At 34.2% G+C, this 17,597-nt stretch overlaps 1 protein-coding gene across 5 annotated transcripts in view; it reads right to left on the reverse strand.

Annotated features, from left to right (window-relative positions):
- Positions 1-17,597, reverse strand: part of NBEAL1 (neurobeachin like 1) — a 177,663-nt gene that overhangs the window by 103,785 nt on the left and 56,281 nt on the right. For 2 of the 5 annotated variants that reach the window (XM_060016264.1, XM_060016265.1), the window contains 6 exons: positions 9,066-9,149; positions 5,841-5,939; positions 5,170-5,750; positions 3,671-3,803; positions 2,923-3,042; positions 1,130-1,433 (listed from right to left, as the gene is read on the reverse strand). In XM_060016264.1, the coding sequence (XP_059872247.1) occupies positions 1,130-1,433; positions 2,923-3,042; positions 3,671-3,803; positions 5,170-5,750; positions 5,841-5,939; positions 9,066-9,149 (1,321 nt within the window). Of the gene's footprint in view, positions 1-1,129; positions 1,434-2,922; positions 3,043-3,670; positions 3,804-5,169; positions 5,751-5,840; positions 5,940-6,939; positions 9,032-9,065; positions 9,150-11,264; positions 11,352-17,597 lie in introns of those variants that run through there. The other 3 variants (XM_060016263.1, XM_060016266.1, XM_060016268.1) reach the window with 3 other exon arrangements.

Genomic DNA, 17,597 nt, shown 5'->3' on the forward strand with positions numbered 1-17,597 from the left:
AGTTGTGTGACTTCTTATGAAGACAAACTTACACTTTGTTTCATCAATGTATTAAAATCTGTCAAAAGCACCGGCAGTATTATAGATTGAATTGTGTACTCGCCCACTCAAAATTCCTATGTTGAAGCTCTAACCCCCAGTGTGACTGTATTTGGAGATAGGGCCTGTAAGGGGTAATTAAGGCTAAATGATGTCATAAAAGTCGGGCCCTAATTCAATAGGGCCCCTTACAAGAAGAGGAAAAGACAGCAGAGATCTCTCTCTGCACATACACACAGAGAACATATTCCATGTGAGGACAGAGCAAGAAGGCAGCCATCTACAAGCCAGGAATAGAGGATTCACTAGAGACCAAGCCTGACGGAAACTTGATCTTGAATTCTAGCTTCCAGAATTCTGAGAAAATAGTGTTTAAGCTATCTGGTCTGTGGTATTTTGTTATAGCAGTCCTAATAGACTAACACAGGCAGTATTATGGATGATATTTGAAATATTTCTCAAAGTTTTGTTTTTTTATGCATATCAAAAAATGTATAGTATACTATAATTAATTATAATGTACTTGAAAGTTGTGAAGAGAGTAAATCTTAAATGTTATCATCACACACGTTAAAAAATGGTAATTATGTGAGGGTATGGAGGTGTTAACCAACTTTATTACAGTAATCATTTTGCAGGGTATATGTGTATCAAATCAGCACATTGCATACCTTAAACTTATGTATGTTATAATGTCAATATCTCAATAAAGCTAAGGGGAGTAAAAGTATGATGCGTGGTGGGCTTTTTCTTCCCTTTCAGTTCCAGTTAAAACAAATATAGTTGACCCTCGAACAACATGAGGTGAACTGTGTAGGTCCACTCATATGTGGATTGTTTTCAATAGTAAATAGACAGTACCACAATCCGCAGATGCAGAACCATGCATACAAAGGAACTGCATATATATGGAGGGTCGACATAAGTTATATGTGGATTTTTGACTTCATGAAGGGTTGGCACCCCTAACCCTAGAGTTGTTCAATGGCCAACTGTACATTCTTTAGATCAAATATATTCTTCAGAATATATTTAGGCAACAGAAAAAACTATTTCAGTTTAATTAGGCAGTATGATGGTACATGCTCACCTGCTAAATATAATGCCTTCACCTGAAGAGGCTGCAGTGCTTCATAGAAGATGATAACAGACCCCAGCTGACCCTCCAGAGATGTGGGACACCCCCATTCACTGTCTTGTGTTCCAGCTGATATCAATTTGGTAATCAACTTTGATTTTTCCATTGTTCCTCCCCAGGAAGCTGATGACAAAATTCCACCAAATGATGTTCGATGAGGGGTAATGGGAGAAGAAAAAGGTGGATCTGGGATTTGGGATGGTGGAGGAGTGGTGGTTCTTTGCCCAGCTGAACCAATGCAGCAAGAAATAAAAGGCTAAAAGTAAGAAACAAACAAATAAAATAAATTACACATTTTAATTAAATCTCTATCCTCATATTTAAAACAGTACATAAAATTAAGCAATACACTGAAAAACAAAGTTTTGTTTTTAGTGGATCATGCTGTGTGCATGTGTGTGTATACATAAGATATCATTACAGATGTTACATTTGGCCTATGGGATTTGGATGCATTACTTTTATAACTCACTTTACATCCTTCCGTAAAGTTTGAATTTTTAATGAGTAATTAAATTTTAATTTTAATGAGTATTTAGTAAATACTCATTTACTAAATTTAATTTACTCATTTAATTTTACACATTTAATTTTAATGAGTTTAATTTACTCATAATTTAATTTACTCATTTAATTGAGTATTTAGTAAAAGCTTTTTTACTTCACTATATTCTAAAGTAGAGAAAACCACCTTTCTCCCTTAAAATTTATAAGCAGAGAATTACACATCAGTATAATACTGCTAATTACAGATTATCCTGAAGTGATCATAGACATGAACAGCAACAAGAAATTACTGGAATCCTAGAGGGACTTGGAAAATAATCGAATCCATTCCATTATCTTCAGAAAAGGCCCTTTCAAAAATGTCCAAAAATTCTCAAAGAACTTTCACACTAATGTTGCTTAAGAATCACCTCAGTAAATAAATTCTATCTTATCCCTAACTACAATGTAAATATTTAAGGTTTCTTCATTATTGTTTTAAAATCAATGAAAAATTCGATGATGGAAAAAGAGTGCATCTAAATATCTGGTATACCTGGAGAGCTTTATTAAATGATCCTTTGTCCTGCTCTATTCAATTTCTTTGGCTTTCCTGTTATGAGTCTATTCTTCTAAGACTTTAATTACATTTGTTTCTTCCTTGAATTGTTTTTTTTTATTATATGTTGTCTGACTTCATCTAATGACGACAGGCTAACAGAATTAAATATTAACTTACTATATCTTAGTATGCAGAAAACACTAAGACTTACAGGCACATATTTAGAATAAACAGAAGCTTATACATTAAACTGAAAAATTTTTCAAGAGTTTGCAATCAACTGGTCCCATAAAGAGTAGGTTAGGGACTTCCCTGGTGGTCCAGTGGTAAAGAATCCACCCTACAATGCAGGGAGTGCGGGTTCGATCCCTGCTCAGGGAACTGAGATCCCACAAGCCATGGGGCAACTAAGCCCGCGCGCCTCAATGAGAGAGCCCGCGTGTCGCAAGCTATAGAGCCCACACGCTCTGGAGCCCACGCGCCCTGTCGCCCATGCGCATCACAACTAGAGAGAGAAAACCCACACACCACAACTAGAGAGAACCCGTGTGCCTAAGGAAAGATCCTGTATGCCTCAACAAAGATCCCATGTGCTGCAACTAAGACCTGACACGACCACCCCGCAAAAAAAGGAAAATAAATAAATAATAAAATAAATATTTATTAAAAAAAAAAAGAGTAGGTTAGATGTGCTTACTTCATTCGTGGCAGGAAATCTCAGAGGGGCAGAGACCTTCTGCTGTCCATTGTCATAGATATATACAAGGCTCTGACCAAAGGGCCTTTTTCCAGGCATGTGAACAATGGTTATGTTGTGCTGGTAAAGTAAAACATATATTTAAAAAGTAGAAATTACATTAAGTCTTTGCAATAACAAATGTTTTCAGAGTATTACTATATAACTAGTTTGTGTGAAAGGTAGAACAGTAAGTTTAAGCATAATTAAACGCTGATTAAAATGATGCTGTTAAAGTAACAATTTTGCCTGTAGTACTATAAAAGACCTTCTGACTATTCTAGAAAATCTACACACAATTGTAACATAGTACCTTTTCTGCATTTTCCAAGTCTATGAGTGTTCTTTAGAATTAATGTTTCTAATGAGAAGCATTTTATTTTTTAAGAAAAGCAACAGAAATGCATTGTTTTTTAACAATTTCTGCTCTCATTTTAAATTGTAATTCAAAATCAAATTTGATTCTAGAAAACTTGAAAGAAATATAACATTTCAATCTAATTTTTTTAGCAGAAAAATGATTACCGCTGAGATTATGATAAATGGTATTAACTCCTTTATAGGTAAACTTCAACATGAATAGAACTTTAACATAAAATTAATCAACTCTCAACAAGCAGATGATAACACCTGATGTACACACACCAAACATGTGTTTTTTTTAAAAGGAAAGAACCCAGAAGTTAGATGTGATGCCCTAAAGCCTTACCCAGAGGGAATCACAGAAACTGTGGTCAGGAAGCATAACTGTTGCATATTCTCTTTTCGTGCACACTGCCACAACCAACATACCTGAATGGGTAATAAAAGCTTCAAAACCCATGCCACTTCCTGTAAAAAAGCTAACAAAAGTATGTATTATCAGAACTTTTGAAGTCAGTTGTACAGTTTCATCATCACTGGGACACACAAAACCATAACTTCATCATGAATATCTTTACAAAACACACTGTGGCTTACATTCTATTGTCACACACCATCAATCCCACCTTGCCTCAAAGTTGATTTTTAAACCTTTTCTGGGCATAGCAGTTTAGTAAATTATAAAAGGTAGCCTTATACACAGAATGCCATTAGCAAACTCTAGCAAAACTATAAACTTTCAAATCTTCAAAATTCTTCCAAATAAGATTCAGAAAGAATGAATAAAGTCTTAAAAATCACAAGGCATATTAAAATGTATTAGTTACTGAAGTAACTAAGTTTGGAAACACATAGGTTTTTCTGGTCCTTCATATAAATATATAGTAGCATCCTCAATAGAACAGAGAAATCACCATTCATTTTCAAGTTTACTATTCCTTTTTCCTCCACTTTTACAATAATTTTAAGAAGGAACTTTGTTTCCAAATTAGTTTCAGAACTTAACTAGCAAAATATTTGAGATATACAACTATTATTATGAAAGCAACAAAGCACTTATAATTAAACTGTGTACGCCCCCTAAGGAGGAGAGGCTTCAGATAAATTGTTGTACATTTAAAAAGTAGATGCTTAGGACTTCCCTGGTGGTGCAGTGGTTAAGAATCCGCCTGCCAAAGCAGGGGACACAGTTTTGAGTCCTGGTATGGGAAGATCCCACATGCCGCAGAGCAACTAAGCCCGTGTACCGCAACTACTAAGCCTGCGCTCTAGAGCCCGCGAGCCACAACTACTGAGCCCGTGTGCCACAACTACTGAAGCCTGCACGCCTAGAGCCCGTGCTCCGCAACAAGAGAAGCCACTGCAATGAGAAGCCCGTGCACCACAATGAAGAGTAGCCCCCACTCGCTGCAACTAGAGAAAGCCCGCGTGCAGCAACGAAGACCCAGTGCAGCCATAAATAAATAAATAAATTAATTAATTAAATAAAATAGGGGCTTCCCTGGTGGCGCAGTGGTTGAGAGTCTGCCTGCCGACGCAGAGGACACGGGTTCGTGCCCCGGTCCAGGAAGATCCCACATGCCGCGGAGCAGCTGGGCCCATGAGCCATGGCTGCTGAGCCTGCGCGTCTGGAGCCTATGCTCCGCAGCAGGAGAGGCCACAACAGTGAGAGGCCCGCTACCGCAAAATAAATAAATAAATAAATAAAAATAAAATAAAAGTTTTTTAAAAAAAATGGTATTCCAGGAATAAAAAAATAGACGCTTAGAAAAACGTTTTCCTGTTTAAGAATCACAGCATATATTATGACAGTATTCATTTATATTCCGTAACTTGTACCAGTACCTGTATAATTGTTTTCTTTTTCCTCCTTTGTTAGCATTGCCAAGAGTCAACTGATCCTGATCTAAGCAAAACCAAGCATTGAAAGAAAAGGCAGACCCTGGCCATTTCTGTATGGAAGGCACAGAAATTCCTGCCATACTATGTGACAAATTAAAATACTGCAGTGCACTCTCTAGACTTTGTTTTCGGGCCATTGTCAGGATTGCTCGAGTTACAAGAGTGGTATAGGGGTGAATGTACTCGGATTCATCCACTCTCAACAATCTTAGTAGTTGACGGATTTCTTCTGAGCTCACTGACTGACTCCCCAATGAACCATGGAGTGCAATCAAGTTCTCAGCACAAGTTCGATGGAGGGAAGAATGGGAATTAAGGGTTTCAATGATTCTAATTCCCATGTTTGCATTGACACAAGTAGTTCGACTTTGCCTATTAATACAACAAATTCTTTTCAGCCAATCAGAGATGAAGATTTGCAGGTCATGGGATTCTAGCTCTGGAAGCCACTGGATAAGAAGCAAGAGAGGCTGGACATTACTAATGCCCAAAATTCCAACTGAAGTGTGATCACCCTCTACAGCCTGTAAAACAACATAAGAGACAAAAGGTTAGTTACCATCTTTGATACAAAGATGATGGAACTTATTCTAATAAAGCTAAAAAAAACTCACCATATTCATAAGTTCTTTAAGTAGTTCCAGTGGTGGCTGACCCAGTGATTTTAATACTTCAAACATATGTGTATAACCAATTCTTTCTTTAAATACTTCCTAAGAGAGGAGAAATCAATACATCAAAACAGATTTTCAAAGACTGAATTTGTTAGAATATTAAAAATGTTGAGTAATACCCATTTAAGTTAATTAACAATATTAAAAAGATTATGAGTTCAATATTTCTGTTTTCTTAAGTCAGGTGTCTTCATCTTAAATATATTCCATATACCTTCTGGAATACAATGCTACAATAAAATACCAAAATGTAAAACAAATGGAATTAGCAAAGACTGTGTATTATAAAATTGTTATACTACTTGCAGATCCCTTTACTTTCTTCACTTGATTTGTTATTAGTACAATATTACTTGAAATCAAAACAAAAATGGAGAAAAAGTGAGGAGACTTTAGGAATAAAGGAGTCAGTAGCCTCAAAGAACTAGATTAAAGACTCCTGGCAATTTTGAGTAGTGGCCAAAAAACCTGGGTACGGTTTTCCCTCTGCTCTTTGTATTGAGTTGGCCAAAAAGTGCCTTCTGTTTTTAAGTAAAAATAAAAGACACATTTTTCATTTTCTTCAAGAACTTTACTGAACAACGTATTCACCCTTTTGTTCCACTACCTTCTGCCATTTTTCAGGCAACTTCATAATTCCATCTTCCCAAAATTTTTACTTTTTTGATTAAAGAACTCTTCCAAGTGCCTTTGACAGTCTTCTGGGGAATTGAAATTTTTTCCATTAAGAGAATTTTGTAAAGACCTAAATAAATGGAAATCTGAAGGTGCAATGTCTGGTGAATACGGCAGATGAATTAGAACCTCCCAGCCAAGCTATAACAGTTTTTGCCTGGTCATCAAAGAAACATGTGGTCTTGTGTTATCCTGATGGAAGATTATGCATTTTCTGTTGACTAATTCCGGACGCTTTTTTGTCAGGTGCTGCTTTCAGTTGGTCTAATTGGGAGCAGTACTTGTTGGAATTAATCATTTGGTTTTCCGGAAGGAGCTCGTAATAGAGGACTCCCTTCCAATCCCACCATATACACAACCTCACCTTCTTTGGATGAAGACCGGCCTTTGGTGTGGTTGGTGGTGGTTCATTTCACTTGCCCCACAATCTCTTCCATTCCACATTGTTGTACAGTATCCACTTTTCATCACCCATCACAATTTGTTTTAAAAATGGAACGTTTTCATTACGTTTAAGTAGAGAATCGCATGCGGAAATACGGTCAAGAAGGTTTTTTCGCTCAACTTACGTGGAGCTCAAACATCAAAGCGATTCACATAACCAAGTTGGTGCAAATGGTCTTCAACACCTGATTTGGATATTTTGAGTATATTAGCTATCTCCGGCGTATAACGTTGATTGTTCTCAATTAATGTCTCGATTTGATCACTATCAACTTCAACTGGTCTACCCGACCGTGGAGCATCATGCAGCGAGAAATCTCCAGCACGAAACTTCGCAAACCACTTTTGACACATTCGATCAGTCACAGCACCTTCTCCATACACTGCACAAATCCTTTTTTTGCATTTCGGTTGCGTTTTTACCTTTCTTGAAATAATAAAGCATAATATGCCGAAAATGTTGCTTTTGTTCTTCCATCTTCAATATTAAAATGGCTATACAAAAATTCACCAATTTTGTTAAGTCCTTTTTAAAATGCACTCTGATATGGCAGGTGTCATACAATCTAGCAAAACTGTTTCAAATGAAGTTAAAGACAACTAAGTGCTACTAGAGCCATCTTATGGGAAAAAAATGAACGAACCTTTTGGCCAACCCAATATCTAAATGGTCTAAATTATCTGGAGCACAAAGTTCAATTTAATAAGCTCTAAGTCACACTTGGACTAGTGGGTACCAAAAGCCATAACGTAAAATGTAAAGAACACAAAAAAAACTAGCAATACTAAATTGGTCCAGTAAGTTAGGCAAAAATATATACACTCATTATAAAATCAAAAGGTTTAAACAAGTATGACTAGTTGTCTCTAGGAAGGGGAATTAGTTGACTGTGGGCCAAGGATAGGAAAAAAGTCTTTTTTCAAAAGGCATTTTAAAAAATAATCTTTCGAATTTTAAGCCATGCAACACATAACATAGTTTAAAAAATTATATTTAAAAAAGACCTGGACATCATTTCAGGTTTGAATTTCATAATACAGTATAGGCAATCCATTATATTCATAAACCAATTACTTAGAACTTAAAATAATTTTTTCCTTAAGTAACTATTATAAATGGAGATTAGACTTCCATGCCAGCCTGTGATAGTTGTAAAAGCCTATTCAGCAGGAATTTAACCATGAGTTATATATAGCAACATTTATAGGGAAAGTCAGTCTCCTAACAAAAACCAATAGAAAGTAAGAAATACAACTGAAAGCATGGCTTAGGGAACAAGGAATAATTCATTTATTTCTGGTACTAAATGAAATATATTAGAAGTGGTGGATAAGAAGGTAAAATGGTAAAAATAATTATAGACACATACTTATTAAGCACTTACCTTGTGCCTGGCACTCTGCTTACCATTTTACACAGATGATGTCACTAATCCTTAAAAGTACTCAGTGGGAAAACTACTAGCACAGAATCAGCATAAGTGGACTGCAGGGCAGAGTCAGTGGTAGTGAATGAGAAGGGAAAGAAAATCCTGAGGGTCAGTGACTACAAACAAAGAAGCAGAATTTCCAAGGCCATCTGGAAAAACAAGTCCCAAATTGACAGGGCTGTTCACATGTGAAAATTTTTCATATTCTAGATGGTCATAAACTGACCAAATAGTGAAAGAGTGAATATTTTATTAATGGAGAAAAATTATGATATAAAATTTAATTCTTTAAATGCACTAATCAAATAATCACTTAAAATGATCCTTTCAACATTTCAACACCAGTGCTCTCTTCCCATTCGTTGACTGATGCTGTAAATCCCTAGAGCTTGCAGTCAGTCATCAATGCTTTAAATAATCCCAAAGTACTGCCCATAGGCATCTCTCTTTTAAATTATCGGCAAAGTGATTCCTACACAAAGATGAGATATTTTGTGAATTATTTCATGAGTGAAACCTTACGTATTTTATACTTTCATACATTACTTTGGGAATTATATAGTGAAAACAGGTATATCTATGATAACATTTTAGAGCTTGAGGACATATGTTTTACCTTAGCAGCTGGAGATTTGTTCATTACTGCTGTCAAAGCCTGAATGGTTGACACAGCCAAACAATCCAACTGTACCTGAAACACCTACCAGAGGAGGAAGAAAAGGTAAGAAATTAACAAATGTGTTCAAGATTTGTATTCAGTTAGGAAGCCTTTCTTCTGAAAACCTCAAAAAAATATTTAACATGCAATACATTCCTCTTCCAATGAAATGGATCTCTGAAACACTAAAACCTGTAAGAAAAGTTACATACTTGACAGAAAATAAGCCATATGTCAAGAAGAATAAGGTTACATTCACTCATTATATTAAAATGCTTTAAGGAGGAAAAAACCCACCAAGCTTAAACATGCTTTTAAAAAGTAATGGACAATCTCAAGAGGAAGGGAGGGAGGGCTATCATTGGAAATTCTTGTATGTTTTAATTTTCCTTCAAAAATACACTTGAAACTTCCTAGGTTAAAATTTCATTAGTATGTATAATAAGATGTCTAAAACAGTCTTATCTATATAGTTTCCAAACCCTGTTTTATAAATGAAATGGTATGTGCATATATCAATCAATCACATTTGCAAACAATAACATACATCTATTTTTATATAAAATGCAGAAATTTGAGGCAGAACAGAAAATGAAATATGTATCTATAAGCACTGTCATGTTTTTGAGAAGGCAAGCTTTAATGCCAGAAGTTGTAAGAAAAAATAAATACCAGCTCCATTTTGTCTATTTCTGTTTAAGCTTCATTATAAAGAAGAGATGTGTTAAATTTCAGGGCAGTACATTCATAGAAAAAGAAACAAAAACAAAAACAAAATAGAACATCAACAATGTAAAAAAACTGAACGTGAATGTTATATCAACAGACTTAGTCAACCATGAAAGCATAGTGTGAGGACTAGAAAGTTGTAAAAATTACTAGAAAGTTGTAAAAATTACCCCAAAATCTGCTTTTGGTAATATATTACTATGACTTGAAGCTCGTTACCCCACAAATAGAATTTTCCTCTCTGCCTCCCACTAAAAATGATCTGAGTAAAGGGGGACTGATTAGATCTTTGTCATTGTGAGCTCAGCTCTATCATTTTCAGGCAAGTTATTTAAGCTGGTATCTTGGTTTTTGTTGATGTTGATTATTAAACATTATTACATAAAATAAACACATTGCATGTGTAATAAACATCATATGCATTAAACATTCTGCATACAGAATATCATAAACCTAAGATTTTTTTTCTTGACTTTATTGAAGAGGACTAGGCATCACAGTACCTATAATCAGGAATACTAATTGTCAACCTCTAAGAGATTATTATAACATTTTATAAATCTATATAAGAAGACTTTAAGAGGAACTAACACTTATATGGAAATCCAGAACGGTAGCCTGTAATTGATATTTGACATCCAGAAGAGAATAGATTATCATGTCTCTTTTTATACCACAGCTCCATTTATACACCTGGACATTAAGATAATGCTAATAATATGTTAATAAAAGATATCACATAAGCTCTCTCACAAACATTCTGGGAAAGACAAATAACAAAGCAATTTTTATAGGTAGTTTCTGCCAAACTAAATTGCCTAATGTATTGTGAAAAGCAAGATAAATTGTATATGTCTGCCTTATACCCGTGTAAAGGTGAGTTTTTAGAAAAGAAAAAAGTTAAATTTTATGCTAAATTAAGACTCAAAGAGCTCGGCATCTTCTTCCCTTCCTCCAAGATTTGGGTTGTCCATTGATTGTAATAATCATTTGTCAACAAGAGGCAAAGAATCAAGATATTAAAACTGATCAAACATATTCACGAACAAAGCCCTAAGGTCCCAATACACCACAATGCTTAGAAAAAGAAGCCCCCAAAATATGGAGTCATCACTAGGTGGACAGCACTGATATTGGGATTCCATTCCTGTACTTTATATTTCCTCAAATTGAAAAGAAGACACACATACATAGATGGAATCCTGTCAATCGATCGTTTATATCCCTCACCAAAATTTCAATATATTTATCTTTTAGATGAAAGCATTTATTTTTAAATTTTTAAACAATTTTCAAAAATAATTAATGAAGATTAGAAATAGATAATGTTTGTATACTTTAAAATATAAGAAGAAAAGTACAGGAATAGGTGCTCCCATTGACTGATTTTGGACTTCAGCTGAAACAAGATGCAGGCTTTGTAGATACCTGGTCCTCATTCATTTCTGTCAGTAATTTGTTGGCAAGGTCTTTCTCGTTCTTGTCTGCCACCTTACTGTTAGCATTTAAAAATAGCTGTTAAAAACAGAGACAAGAATAATGGAGAAAGAACATTAAATTGTTACCTATAAGCAGAAGTGAAGTTTAAATGGATTTCCATATCTCTTGAAATAAATCCAAGAATCCACTCATGAAGTATACCACTCTTAAAATGACAATCAACTGTCCACTTTTTGGATTACTAACTAACATTAGTTCATAAACTATGTAATTAATTATCATTTATTTCTCTCTGAAACTCAAAGTTACCAAAATAAGAAACAACAGCAATAATTAAATAATTATTAGGAATACTTAGTTAATATTCCTGAATTCTTAAAGAATCAGCAGGGAATGACTCATAGAAGAGAAGGAAACTGCTATTGAGACAGACTAAAGATACTGTAGTAAATAATGTATAGTAAGGGTTCTGCAGCCACATAGGTGTGTGAAATGCTATTAAACTAACTTTAAAAAGGGGTCTTTCTGGAAATGCTCCTCAGAGTCTCGAATATGCCAATGTGTACTTTGACAAGGGAGGTCAGTGTGTAGTATTTCCCAAATTTATCTGGCCACACATTTTGTTAAAAATTTTGTTAACAGTATTCTCCAAAATTATCAAGAGTTGAGCATAATTTATATTACTCTGTACAGTAGAAAGATGGATTAGGATTACCTCTGACATACATTGAGACTGCCCTTTTCTGAAAGAAATGAAAGAATCAAGTAGTTTGGCTTACATAAATAAAACCCAGCATCCCAAAAGATCTCAGTCAGTTTGGGTAAAGAGGAAAATAATTCAAATGAGAGTGAAAAGGGAGAGAAAGTTAGATTTATAAAGGGAGTTATCAAGAGCATCCTAAGAAGGAAGTTCTTCTTAGGAACTACTATCATTTCAGAAATTGAAAACAAAAATCCAGTAATGTGCTGAAAAAATGCAATATAAAATAAAATGGATAATAGTAAGGTATGCAAGAGCATAAGTAACGCTAAACCTAAAAATAGGTTAGTGTACACAATACAGGCTTTGGAATCAGAAACCTGCATTTGAATCTTGGTTCTGCTACTTATAAGCTGTCTGGTTTTAAGGAAAACTACTTAAATTCTCCGAGTTTGTTTTCTCAGAAATGAAAAGAATAAGATATCATGAAATTGGCGTGCAGATTAAATGAGATAATCCATGTTAGGTTATTAGCCTAGAAACTGGCATACAACAAGGGTGAAATAAATGAATGCTGGTATTATTATTATCAGCAAAGATTTTAAAACAGTAATATTCCATATTGTCTAGGTGTAATAACACAGGACTGCTCAAAACTGATGAAAGTAAAAATAAGTAAAGTCTTTCCAGAAAGCAATCCATATCAGGATTCTTTTAAAAAGTTCTTACTCTTTAAATCAGTAATTGTATTTCTAGGAATCTACTCAAAGAAACAGTCAGAAATTGACACTAAGATTTTGGAAAAGAAATGCTCACTTCAATTCTGTTTACAACAGCAAAAAATTAGAAACCAGTCAAGTATCAACATAATAGAATACGTTAATAAATTATGGTTCATCCATAGGTTGAAAGAGAAATCCTCAAATTTTCTGGTCTAAAGACCCCTTAACACTCTTTAAAAAATTACTGAGAACCCCAATGAACTGAACTTTTATTTATGTGGGTTACATCTATCAATATTTACCATATCAGAAATTAAAATCAAGGCGTTTAAAAAATATTTATTTATTCAAAAAATAAATCCATTACAAGTTTATATAAAAACATGTTTATGAAAAATAACTATATTTTCCAAAATATACCTTAGTGAGGATGGCACTGCTTTTACATTTTTGCAAATCTCTTTAAATGTCTGACTTAAGACAGATGAACTCTCCTATCTGCTTTTTTTTTTTTTTTTTTTTGCGGTACGCGGGCCTCTCACTGTGGTGGCCTCTGCCGTTGCGGAGCAGAGACTCCGGACGCGCAGGCTCAGCGGCCATGGCTCACAGCCCTAGCCGCTCCGCGGCATGTGGGATCTTCCCGGACTGGGGCACGAATCCGTGTTCCCTGCATCGGCAGGCGGACTCTCAACCACTGTGCCACCAGGAAAGCCCTCCTATCTGCTTTTGCGTTCAAACTTTTATAATGTTGTTTTGGTTACAGTTTAAGAAGAAAATTAACTTCAAAAAGAAATTTTGTTAAGATTAGACTTCGCAGACTCCCTAAAATGATCTTGGGGATCCCATACTTTGAGAACTGCTGTGTTGAAATACCTGCAGTCATTAAAAGCAATCTTTTGAAAAATATGATGGCATATGGAAAGACTCATGATATAACACAATTAAAAGCAGAATAAAAAAATATTCAGTAGTATTCCAATTTTGTAAAGGAAAATACATCCACATTAAAAATATATATGCAAATATTATGTATATTTTGCAACATTTTAAATACTATATATATGCTTTGTAAAAAAATATTTTTATGCTTTTTTCCTCCAAAATCTCTATATTGATTGTGTATTGTTCTAGAAGATAAATAAATATCTATTTTTTTAAAAATGAAAAGAAACTTGCTCAAGGTCACTAAGACAATGTGTATAAATCCAGACAGATTTGATTCCCAAAGTCAGGCTTTCAACTACACCATTTTGTCTATTCACTCCTAACAATCTTTTCCATAAAGTATCCCTTGGTTGCTCCTTTCATAAATTCTCATTCTTACTAAGACTGTCATGATGATAAATTTGTTGTAGTTGATTTTAAGGAGTAGATGTGGAGAAGAAAGAGAAGAAATTAAAGAAAACAAATCAAAGAAGATGAGCGACACCACAATATCAAAAGCTTTCCAGAATCTTATGACTTAAGTCCTCAAATGGAACTTTATATATTTACAATATATTTTTGAAAAAATGATTTCAACTAGCAAAGTGCTAAAGTCCATGTAATGGTTTTGAATTCTACTCTTTGCTACTAGAAATTTGCTGTTATTTTCTTCACATTAATTCAAATATTTTTGAACAGCTTAAAAAAAACTTACATTAACTCAAAGCATATCCCCCTTTCAAAATTCAATATAGTAAAACAAAATAATTCTTAAATATTTAAAGTTCATCATACCTATCATAAAAGTTAAATATATGATTTCATGGAACTGTATTTTAAATATGTTATAGTATGATGAAACTCATTTTGACAAGCCCAGAAGTCTTTACACAAATATTCAAGGAAATTAATGTGTACTTAAACTGGTTGGTGAATCTCATGCAAAAAGAAAGCATAGAAACTGCAACAGTCACCCTAAAGATTTCTGTGTAATTCATAAATTGTTTATGACACTTTAAGCGTTAGTTGATAATGCTTCCAATGGGTCTGAATATTTAAATGAGGAATTGTCTTGATTCTGTATTACTGTATAAAAGAGTAAATGATTCATTCCTTATTAACAAATAACAATTTAAACAGAAATCAATCATAGACATCTGTAGCATTCTATAACACATCTGGGAACTTAAGTTTTCACAAGATGCCAAACATTTTTATATATTCATAAATCATATCACCTCTCTCCATCAAACATGTTTGTATATACAGTAAATAAAACCTATAATTCTCTTATATTTAGTGCACAGAAAACATTTTTTCTACTGACTAAACAGTGACCTTAAGTACCAGTAATACAGTTATAAAACTACATATAACAATGAACTTAGGGTCAGAATACCTGGGTAAGAAATCCTACCTCCATCATATATTAGTGTTAAACCCTGGGCTAATCACTTAATCTCTTAGGACACATTTCCTCATTACTATAATAAAAGAGTTGGGCAGTTTATTTCAAACATTCCCCCTTGTTTTTATTATTTTAAAATTTTTTAATTAAATCATCTTAACTAATTTATTATATTTTTTAATAAGTTTATTTATTTAATTTATTTTATTTTTGGCTGCGTTGGGTCTTCGTTGCTGCATGCAGGCTTTTCTCTGGTTGCAGTGAGCAGAGGCTACTCTTGGTTGCGGTGCACGGGCTCTGGGATGCGGGTTTCAGTAACTCTGGCATGTGGGCTCAGTAGTTGTGGGACACGGGCTTAGTTGCTCCATGCATGTGGGATCTTCCCGGACCAGGGGTCGAACCCGTGTCCCCTGCATTAGCAGGCAGATTCTTAACCACTGTGCCACCAGTGAAGGCCCCCCCCTTGTTTTTAAAACTTAATGAGTCCAGATGTGGCACATATATACAATGGAATATTACTCAGCCATAAAAAGGAATGAAACTGAGTTATCTGTAGTGAGGCAGATGGACCTAGAGACTGTCATTCAGAGTGAAGTAAGTCAGAAAGAGAAAGACAAATACCGTATGCTAACACATATATATGGAATCTGAAAAAAAAAAAAGGTCATGAAGAACCTAGGGGCAAGACGGGAATAAAGAAGCAGACCTACTAGAGAATGAACTTGAGGATACAGGGAGGTGGAAGGGTAAGCTGTGACAAAGTGAGAGAGTGGCATGGACATATATACACTACCAAACATAAAATAGATAGCTAGTGGGAAGTAGCCGCATAGCACAGGGAGATCAGCTCAGTGCTTTGTGACCACCTAGAGGGGTGGGATAGGGAGGGTGGGAGGGAGGGAGATGCAAGAGGGAAGAGATATGGGGACATATGTATATGTATAACTGATTCACTTCGTTATAAAACAGAAACTAACACACCATTGTAAAGCTATTATACTCCAATAAAAATGTTTAAAAAAAAAAAAACACTTAATGAGTCTAAAGTTTAGTGAGGAATCTACAGGGAGACTGACTAGAATATTCCACAAATAAAGACTACTGCCAGGAGAGAAGGCTCAGGTCCCAAAGTCTAGTTTTCCCCTCTGAAATTGGTTTCTTCTCTACCATTTCCTGTTTCAAAACAAAATGTGATAAATGGTAACAAATAATTAAATTTTAAAATGGTATGACTACCAGCAAGTTTCTAGATCTAAATGATAAGAAACTTTGGCTTATAACATAGAAGAGTAAATATTAGCTCACCATCATGACCGCTATGTCAAACAGTTCTGTATTTTTAAAAGATACTGCTGACCATGATATGATAGAGATTTTTAATTATGTCTTAGTTTCATATACTGTATAAATGCACATGTGAGATCTTGCCTTTATTACTGAAGTTGTCTTTATAACTGATAAAGCCACGCTGCATTTTTACAACAAACAGGTTTTATAAACATTTCTCTTATGCTGCTTTCACCTCCCTAGGATTTCTTTCCCAAGAATGATTTTTAAAAGGCGGACAGAGAGATCTTGACTCTACAGTGATAATTTGGTACTTCTGTTGACTTCATAAATATTCATTATGACTTACTTTATCAATATATTATTTCCTATTTTATGCTATTCACAATTTTACTATAAGTTAAGCAATATAGTGACATAAATGTTTTCAAGGATACCCCTCCTAACAGAGTGGAAAAATTCAAGGAGCTGACGTTAAAATTCTTATTCTGGAATATTCTCACAGAATCAGAAGGGATCCCCAGTATTTTTCAACAGGGAATTCATGAAAGGAATATTTCAAATAGAAAGGTAAAAGCTCTTTGAAGTAGTTTTACTTTCAAAGGCTTCTCAAGAAGGTTTCTGGTACCATCTTGAAATTTATGGAAACATATAATAATCAGAGATATTAGTTATTATGTACTTACACACAAATCTGCTACAAGTGTAAATTAGTAAAAACTTTTAAAAATAAGCAAATTGGAAGTATACATCAAGAACCTTAATAGTATTTTTATTTTTCTACTTTTCTACATTTTCCACTTATAAGTTTACACACAATGTTCCCTATTTAAAAAAATTTATGCCCTTTGATCTAATAATTGTACTAGAAATAGAATTCTGTTCTATGAAACTTTAAAGAGTTATGTAATCACAAACAAAATTGGAAACAAATTAAGAATTTACCAATAGGGAATAGTTAAGTAAGCTATGGTACATCCACTCAATATAATAACATGTAAATATTAAAATCATAACACGCGAATATGCTAATGAAATAATCTTAAGTGAAACAAAAGTGCAAAAACATATGCCATCAAATGCTCATACTAAATTTTAACAATGCATAACAAAGAAGACTTTGAAACTTAACAACAAAAAAGCTAAAAAACCCAATTAAAAAATGCACCAAGGACTTGAATAGACATTTCTCTAAAGATGACATATAAATGGCCAGTAAGCACATGAAAAGATGCTCAGCATCACTAATCATTAGAGAAAAGCAAATCAAACTACAAAGA

The sequence above is a fragment of the Delphinus delphis genome, chromosome 7, assembly GCF_949987515.2.
Source record: "Delphinus delphis chromosome 7, mDelDel1.2, whole genome shotgun sequence".
Classification (NCBI taxonomy): Eukaryota; Metazoa; Chordata; class Mammalia; order Artiodactyla; family Delphinidae; genus Delphinus; species Delphinus delphis.